At 42.1% G+C, this 9,414-nt stretch overlaps 1 protein-coding gene across 2 annotated transcripts in view; it reads right to left on the minus strand.

Annotated features, from left to right (window-relative positions):
* Nucleotides 1-284: 284 nt before the first annotated feature.
* Nucleotides 285-9,414, minus strand: part of gabra5 (gamma-aminobutyric acid type A receptor subunit alpha5) — a 52,883-nt gene continuing 43,753 nt past the window's right edge. For both annotated transcript variants that reach the window (XM_050054584.1, XM_050054583.1), the window contains 3 exons: nucleotides 4,822-4,974; nucleotides 2,564-2,775; nucleotides 285-789 (listed from right to left, as the gene is read on the minus strand). In XM_050054584.1, coding sequence (XP_049910541.1) covers nucleotides 499-789; nucleotides 2,564-2,775; nucleotides 4,822-4,974 — 656 coding nt within the window. In that variant the 3' untranslated portion in view covers nucleotides 285-498. The remainder of the gene's footprint in view (nucleotides 790-2,563; nucleotides 2,776-4,821; nucleotides 4,975-9,414) is intronic.

A 9,414-nucleotide genomic window follows, 5' to 3' on the forward strand; every position in this document is an offset into this window, starting at 1 on the left:
TCTGAAGGCAACACATTTAGCATGGCTATTCATCTGCTTTTAACAAGGAAGCAAAGTTCCATGTGCCTGGGCCCGGCCTCGCGTACCTGGACCTCCGGCCCATTTGTACAAAGTAAGAGTCACAAAGGTAAAAGCCGCTTTAGAGTAATGACACTGTAAAAATGTTTTGCATAGCATTTGGCCTTGCTGCACTGTACCATCGTCTACTGTAGGAACAAATATAAATGCCAAATGCTAAAATGTTAAAATATCAGAATCTGGCAGAAACTCATCAGTGACTGGAAGTCTAAAATGATATAAACTGAAAACTCGTGTATTATACATGTACAAACTCAAGGCAACATTTTTCTGAAGCGACAGACATGCAGTGTGATCCAATGAGCTAAAAAAACACATCTATGATACAAGGACTAAGTGCTTGGCATTGATTTTGATTGCGTTCCAGTGATGAAATCCTGAAGTGGTCATCAGGAGGATAAATGATCCTGATCGCAGAGCTTAAACTGCTCCTTTGATCACTGGTTCCCTATTGAGATACGTAGCCCAGTACACCAGGTTAAAGGTCCCAAACAACACCGGGAACACTATTCTGGACATCTTGTCGATCTTGCTCACGCTGTTGTAAGTCTTTTTGGGGTCCGGGGCCTTGGATTCAGAGGGTTTGAGCTGAACAGCCGTGCTGTTTGAAATAGTAGAGATGGATGCGTCCTTGGTGAGGTTGGTTGTGTAATTCACACCGGCCGAGCAGGTGTTGTTTGGCTTTTTAGACAGAGCCAAAGGGTCCTTCTTCTGTGGAGAGAAAGAAACACATTGATTGAGCGTACACACAATTATGCCCAAACGAAAGTGCTGCTCATTCATCGAACATAATAAAACAAGGAGTTAATAACACAGGCACACACACAAGAACACAAAGAGGAGAAGAAAAGATGGCCAGTGGAGGCTGAAAGTGGGGATCAATGTCCTTGGGCAGTAATGAGCTGGCACTGTGCCACAACACCGGCCAACTGAACTGTGAATTTATTGATCCACCATTTCTGAACTTCTTCTTCTTGCCTAATTCATCTCTTACTTATTATGTGTGACATGGACTTCACTTTGCTCCCTTTCCACACCAACCTCTTCAAACCTCTTTAGAGAGAATGAATAGAGAAGAGGAGAAAATGAAGGGAAAGAGGTGGTGAAAGTCTGATTAGGGTGGATGGAAGGGATGGTGGATGGGTCCAACAAACACCAACTTTCACCCAGGAGAGCGGTGTTTCGCAACTCCTGAGCCAAACCCTGTTCTTTTACTTACTGCGCGGTGCAGATGGAGTATGTGGAAATTGGGGGTAAGGCTTACGGCTGCTGCTTTAAGTTCATGTTTATGTATCTAACATTAGCTAAACCCTTGAATCACAGTGTGTCCTCCATCTCACTCCCTCCTGCTATAGACCACCTCACTAGGAGAAGAGCAGGCAGCAGCTCTGGAGACTGACCCCCAGTTAGTGGCTGCAGTGACACGGATCTAATTGGCGCATGCTGCAGCTCTTGGGATCCTGACTGCCCTGACTCCTGCCAGATCAGCAAACTTTCTGTTGCTGCCGTTACACTACAGGTTAGAACCACTGCTGCTGCTGGCCATCAGTCTGCTGTGACACCTGGTGCTGAGGGGTTTGGGCTGGCTGAATTTAAGTCATTCTCAAAGCTGCTATCCACTCTCCACCTGGTAAGGCAAGTTTTAGGGACTGTGGTATGGCAAGCTAGCTAATTCTTGTCTCATTTGTGGGGGAGGGGCGGCAGAAAAGTGGGCTGTGGGTTGGAATTGATCCCATGGCTTCTGTGGCAAGGACACAGCCTTTGTACATAAGGCACCCACTCTTCGGGTGAGCTTGTGGGCGCCCCAATAATTGTCTTTCTTTCATTTGTCTTTGAAATGATCAATATTAGAGTGCTCAATGGAAAATGTGTGCTGTAGTAGGAGTGATTGTAGGATGTGCTCCAGCAGATTTCAGGAGATAAATCTTCTATTTTCTGTTCTGTGTGTGAGTGTGCACATTGCTGTTTGTGTACGACTGTGACTAAGTCTGCAGGTTGTGTGTCTGGCTGTGGGTGTGATGCCAATGCTGGGTGAATCACGAACAAGCATTGAGTACAGGACTTACTGTCTCAAGCACTGACTATTAGCTCTTGAGGGGATTCCCTCTTTTGGGATCCAAAAGTTTCTTTAACCTGTTGAAGCTGCACTCATGCACTGGCTCAAATGATGTTGTATAATGTGAAAGTGGTCGCCTACAGTGAGGAACCTATTATCCAACTCTGCAATTCCTCTCAGCTCTGCACAGCGTTTCAGGAACTTTCAGGTCATTACTTTGATTTTACTTCTAGCAACTTTAACTTGACTGTTTTTCTAAATAAGTCTGAACATTTTGGGATTAAATTACCGATTATTTTCATTGTTGAATACTTTGACGATTACTTTGTTGATTAATCAATGGTACCCACAATGTGAGCCAGGTGTGAGTCCCCCTAATGTCTTATTAACAAGAACACACATACACACACATACACAAACAGCACATACCTTGGGCTGTTGAGCCTCCATCGCCTTTTTTCCATCCCAGGCCCAGCTCCTCTTGGTGAAGTAGTTAACTGTGGCAAACTCAATGAGGGCGGAGAAGACAAAGGCATAGCACACTGCGATGAACCAGTCCATAGCTGTAGCGTAAGCCACTTTAGGCAGCGAGTTTCGAGCGCTGATGCTGAGAGTGGTCATAGTGAGCACTGTGGTCACACCTGGTGGTGAAGAAAACTGAGTCACTTTTACTAACCAAGCCTACTACTCTGGTTTTATTCCAACAGAATAAACTGTAGTAACAGGAGGTTACATTTTAGAGCATTGTCGACAAATCATGCAGCAGTGGTACCAGGGTATGCATGCATATAGGCCTGTACCCGGCTCAGAATTATATCAGTCAAATCTGGCGAATATTCGACTGTTTGTTCCTTTTTTTCCATACAGAGTTTGAGTGGGGTTTGGTGGGACGTTTAGGGTGACAGTAGCGTTCACATACTTTACCCAGCACTCGACGTCAATATGACATCAGACAGAAGGTGGACTCTTACGTTGTACAGACGTTAAATTCTGGTTGGAATGAAAATCGGGTTTACAGTATTTTAAGTGGTTAACAACGTTAGAATTTCACATAATGGACGTTAAACGTATGTTTTGTCGTTATTCTGTGTCAAGATCACATTGGCATGAGACGTTTGGAAGACACTGGATTTGGTTACTTAACAACGCAATTTACAACAAACAAAACATCAGCGTCATCTGTTGTCAGTATTCTACATCAAATTGACGTTGGCATTAGATGTTGTCCTGACATTGAATTTTAGTTTCAGCAACATCCCTAGCATCTAAGGATGTTGCTGGCCGGATGGGAAGCAACCAGCCAAGTTAGCCCTCCGAGCTAATGCTTGTTAACAATGCCAACAGCGGTTCAGGAATGTGCAGCAACATTTTTTGCCAACACTGGATCATGACTGTAAATTTACCACATGTAGGCTGAAGGCAGAAGATAACGTCTGACCTGACAAAGCCTATCTTCCAACAGGAGGTTGCCTCCGTCACGCAGTAAATTCCAAGTCTCATTCATCCAGTCGTGTTCTCAGTACTTCCTTTTTTTTTTACTAAAACCTAGAAGTTGAAAAATCTGCGCATACAAGTGTATGCGTTTGAATACTGCTTGTGCGTTCCATTGAGTTGCCCAGGTGTGCTACTCGTCCATACATGAGACTATTCATGCGGAAGTGTTTTAATCATAAGGTTTTAGCAAAAACGCCTGTGTTTAGGAAGTGCTAAGCAAACCACTGGATAAATGAGACTCGGATTGTACTGCGTGAATTGTGTCAGAGTTTGTAAACAGATATTTTGATATAAGTGTGCTGTTGTTAAATGCAGACCCCTATGACTTTAATTGATCAAGAATGTTGAACGTTTTCGGATTCTTTATTCATTGTGGTGGCACATATGCAAGGTAACACATAAGTAATTGATAAACAAGTGGTCATTGTGTGGGTGAAGTTTTCCTTTAAGTACATAATTAGGTACGTTTACATGCACACTAATATTCCACTACTATTCTGTATTAGATACGGGTCATTTAGTGTTTTCTGATTAAGACATGGGATATTTAGGAGCATTCTTTGGACATGTTTACAGTGCATTCAGGATAAGTTTCTCAACTGGGATTTTTACCGCTGTTTGCGACACATAACCTCTTGTCTGTTTACGGTCGGCTATGTGTGTTGTCATGGATATGTTGTACACAAACCAACTTGCCAATGCTGGGCTGGGGGCTGGGGTAGAGATGCATGCCCAAAAGAGAGTCCCACATTTATGGTCAGAGGTACAAATACAATTTTAAACATTATAAAAGACTTGGATTTCAACAGGTTTTTGGATATGGGCAAATATCACAACACAAACCTAAGAAGGTGGTTGAAGGAATGAAATAGGGAGGCTGTGTTTGTAAGGTCCGACAAGTCCGCCAGGGGTAGGAAACTTTGAAAAAATCCTATTTTGATGTTAAGGGCCAAAGTGCGAGTGGTACCAGTCGTTCTACTTTTTTATATTTGACATGATAAACAACATGCTAGGGTACATTATTGGGAGTATGCACTGCTGCATGTATACTGGTAATTATTGGAATAATTTTCATTCACCACTTAAACAACTTAGTAGGAATATAGTCTTTTTCAGAATTACTGGAATATTTTGTGCATGGAAACAGTCACTGTTACTTTACTGGCTGATGTGTCTGCATGTTTCAAGCTTACCAAAGACGGTCCGCGCTGGCACAGACTCCCGGTTGAGCCAAAAGGAAACCTGCGACAGGATTACAGTCATGAAGCAAGGCATGTACGTCTGGATGACAAAGTAGCCGATCTTCCTCTTTAGGTAAAAGTGAGCCATCATCACGGTGTATTGACCTGTGGTACACAGCAGGACAGAGGAGGAAGTGCTGCCAGTTAGTTTTCCGTTAGACCCTACTTGGCGTAATGAAAACAGTTTAAAGAAATACTGAAGGAAACAATATGGGATGTAGAAGGTGGAGGAGTGCCGTATATTATTTTTTACAAAATCAACCAAACAACACCTGTGTGTCCATCAGAGGACTACCTCACAGACAGCACAGCAAAACCAAATAAATCTGACCTGGGAACAGACTGAAAGCTATTATTAGACTACACCAGTATTCATCATTCAGACACTGTTTATTTTAAGTCACTCTGACAAACACCATCCTGCTGCTGTAAACCCTCACTTGAGCATGAAATGTGTAATGATCCGCAACTTAAAATAGTCCCAACAAATGCACCATTATCACCTGTCTATGTAACGTTCTAAAACTGCAGCGGATTTAGGAAATTACACAGACACGTAAGAGGAACAGGAAATTACTGAGGTGGACTAATACACTTTTGTTTTTCATTTTCTGGGATTTATCGACAATAACCAAAAAAATAGATCATCACCAGCCTCATCTTTTAAATGAAGATCCACTGGAATAAAGAAAGAGCTGCTTCAGTCTACTACTAACACTACAGAACTGGCCATTTGCATCCATATCTTGGCATTTGACCAGGTTTTTGTTTTCCTTTAATAAAATAAATTGACATCCTTTTGGAGCCAAGATGAGGTTTGCATTTTTACAGGAATACCCTGGGTCACAGGATTCCCCTGGGATTCCCACAGGATGACAGTCAATTTCATTACTCATCACGTGACTGGGATGGAACAAGAAAAAAGGTCAACAAGAGCAGGTGGGACTGCGTAGGTATAGGTGCAGCTGGAGCAGTTACATGACCCACCCTCTAGCTTCATGACTTGCCCACCATACCTACACGACAGTCCACAATCAGCCTCCTTTGCTCCTTGGCCTGGAGGCAGAAGTCCCGACGGAACTGCTAGGTTAGCGATTAGCTAGCTATGAAGTACTATGTTAATAGCAAGGCAGTTAGGATTAGGATAAGGGTAATGGAAAGACTTACTTCTCGTTACTTATAAGGTGAGGTCTTCATGTATGGCTCATTTATTCACTACAGTGTGGCATTGTAGCAGACTTCAGATAACCGTCGTGTTGGTGGGTATATCTTGTGCTAATGGTGGCCTTTTTTTGTGGGGTGTGCCATGTTCCCTACAAATGAAATGTGTCTACAGCTATACATGTCTCGGTGGGATGGGAATCATAATTATTATAAGCCAGAAGCTATTAGTTCATTTTCACAGAGTCTTGAAAATACATGTCCATAAGCATGAGCATACCTGTCATTTTATGTTAAGCACGTTAGGTAAAATGGATCGTTTGCTAGATAATATCATCGCCATCGCAATGCAAATTTTCCGTCAGTGGGGTAATGTTAATTCCTATTATATGTTAGCATTGAGCTAACATACTAAGTTATTTGCCACATGGTTGTAGCAGTTAGACTCAAAATAAGGTACCAGGCAGGTTTTCATTCTCAAGGAATTTACCTTGGTGTTTGGAGCATGCAATAAACACAATAAGCATTAAAGTAAAGAATTAAAGTAAATGTACTGCAACAGTCAGAAACATTACAAAAAATATGAAAAGTATGCTATAAGAATATTATCACAAAACAAAAATATGGACAATATAGCCATACCAGCTGTTATGTTAGGAGTTACTTCAGCATTATGCTATACTGACTATACTGATTTGCTCTGTTTTTTTTTTTTACTCTGTCATGGGGTTGGGGCAGGAACTTTTTGTGGGAGTGGGATGGGACAGGAGTGAAAATCTCCTAATCTCCTAATCTCCTATCACTCCTATGTGACCCTCTAATCTGGAACATAATATCATTTGAAACAATACAAAAAACCCAGGTGTTAGAACCTCGTTAGGCATTGCAAATGACTTTCAACTATTGAACTGTATGGACACTAAATATAACCCAGAGTTTCTATCTGACAGTGTGGGTGGTTAACTCTTTATTCTCTGTTTCACCCATTAGATCAGTGTTAATATAGCTGTGTGTGAGTAATGCCACGTGTCATTTGGTTACCTCCAGGAAGGAGGTTACGTTTCCAGTGCTGTTGGTTCGTTTGTCTCTTTATCAACAGGATTACAGAAAACCTACTGACCTGATTTTGAAACATTTTTTTCAAACTCAAGCGCTGGCTTGGTTTGGTTTGGTTTGGTTTGACTTGGCACGTCAGCCAAGCGTGGCTGGGATTTATTTCTCTATCACAACAGGGCTACCTGCTTGAAGGTGTGTCTTTAACTGATAATGAGCTTGTTTTTCCATCACACAGCAGGGCAGGTAAAAGAGGGGAACCTATTGGAGGTGAGCTGTTTGCAGATGTGCAGTAAGAGTCTGTTGTCTGCAGCTCTTTATCAAACATCTCACTGTGGCTGTTTCTGCTTTTACTCTTCCTTCCTGCAGTGTTCTCAGGCTTGTTTTTATTGGAGAAAAATGCTAACAAAGTTCTGCTAATTCAGTGATAAACACATTTAATTTCCTGTAAATTCTTTACAGTAGGAGTCTCCTAATAATCTGTCATGTAAAAGCTTTATTGTGAAGCAGCAAAATAATGAAATGTGGGTTTTCATCAGCAGGAACTTAATAAGACTCCTAAATGGCTGCAAACAAACATAAGACAGTAAAATAAAGAAGATATCTTAAGTAAAAACAGGACGTAAGAGAGAAACTAAACTCCAAACTGCAGTGATTCATTTATAAGATACAAAATTACTGAAAGCTGAACACACAGAGACTTTAAAAAAACGCCTTTCTCTCTGGTCTCCTGCAGACAGAGGTGAGTTGAGTCTCGCAACGCACACGCTTGTTTCAGGGGGAGAAGGGGGTCATCGGGGGCTGGCTGCAGTCAGTGTGACATCAACGCTACCTGTTTGGGGGCGGTTGGCCCGCTTTTGGCCCTACTCTGGAAAGGGTCCATTTCTGGCGCAGCTCAGTGTGGCATGGTGCGTCTTAACTGATAATGTAAAGAGAGATCAGCGTGGTATTGTTTGACTCTGCACAGCGAAAAGTGGTCATGGAAAAAGGGTATTGGTAAAAGGGTGTAGCATGGGCCAAGTACGAACCCATTAAATTTTGGAGCAGATTCGAATCCCAGGGCATTTTTCTGCAATAAATGCACACAGATCTCACCTCAGATGTCACAAACAAATATGGAGGTGGCTGTGTTTCTGGGGGTTAGCTCACATTCACCGGGGGTGAACTGCAACAACACTGTCTCATCCCTATCCCGCACACACCCTGCTCAGGTGGGTGGGGCTGGGGGGTGAGGGTAGGCCTTGCCGGAGGTCTGCGCCCCCAGGTGCCCATCTAGTTTTTTAGTGTTTTGCAATTTTAGGTTCCAACTGCTGTTGGTACGCACCACACTGGAACACTGCTGTTAGAAGTTCATGGTGACTGAGACAGTGACGTTTCCTTCCAAACACTTTCGGCATGGTATCTTTGGACCCACATGTAACCCTACAGACATGGTACCTAGACCATAGGTCCGCTTAGAGTCTCCAAAGCAAACAGTCCTCTTAAATGTGGGCAGGGCTATTGTCGCTCACTGCTCCATTCAGCACTAACTGTATTTCCTACTTTATCAGTCTGCACCTTGTTTATCATCCACAGAACGAGGCTGCATGCTGACATTTTCAGAACAAAATATAACTCTCTCGAGAGTCTCTTAAAAATAGTTTGTCTGTGCATTTAGTCCCTCTAAGGCAAGCTCAGGGGTTTAGTGTTGCCGGAGCTCACAGGAACGACGCAACACTACAACGCTTGATGATCCACTTATTACTAAAAGTGTCTGTCATCCAAGAGAGACAATAGAAACTAAAGTGATGGTCAAAGTTGTCTCAGTGAAATTAAAGGTGTACTGATGGTTTCTTGTTATCAACTCATGCATTGAGTAACATTACAAGTTAACGTTCCACCTTAAAACAGGGTTCCTACACATTTGGAATTTCAAAATTCCATACTTTTCCATACCCTAATTTCCAGACTTCTCGGCATTGTTGTTTTTTTGTTTTTTTCAGAGAATATGCGACATCTGAGTAAATATATCAGTGTATCATATTTCACATCATATTTAATTATTCTTAATAGGCGATTGTAGCCAAGTACCATAATGGCATGCAAATAAAAACTCAGGTAAGTTCAATGTCTGGGCTGAGGCAAAAAGGTTGGGACTCTTGGTGCAAGCGATGCAGTAAAGTTATGTTTAATTTAAGCGGCTATCAAATAACAAAGACTGCAGTTATTTTTATGTTATGTAATCTTTATTCACACAGTATTTATTAATTAAAACAACATATGTTGTTAATTCCTACACAAAAATGACAATGTCAGGGCTTAAAGTGAAAAATGTAACAATTGGGGGGGGGG

The sequence above is a fragment of the Epinephelus moara genome, chromosome 10 (genome assembly GCF_006386435.1).
Source record: "Epinephelus moara isolate mb chromosome 10, YSFRI_EMoa_1.0, whole genome shotgun sequence".
Classification (NCBI taxonomy): domain Eukaryota; kingdom Metazoa; phylum Chordata; class Actinopteri; order Perciformes; family Serranidae; genus Epinephelus; species Epinephelus moara.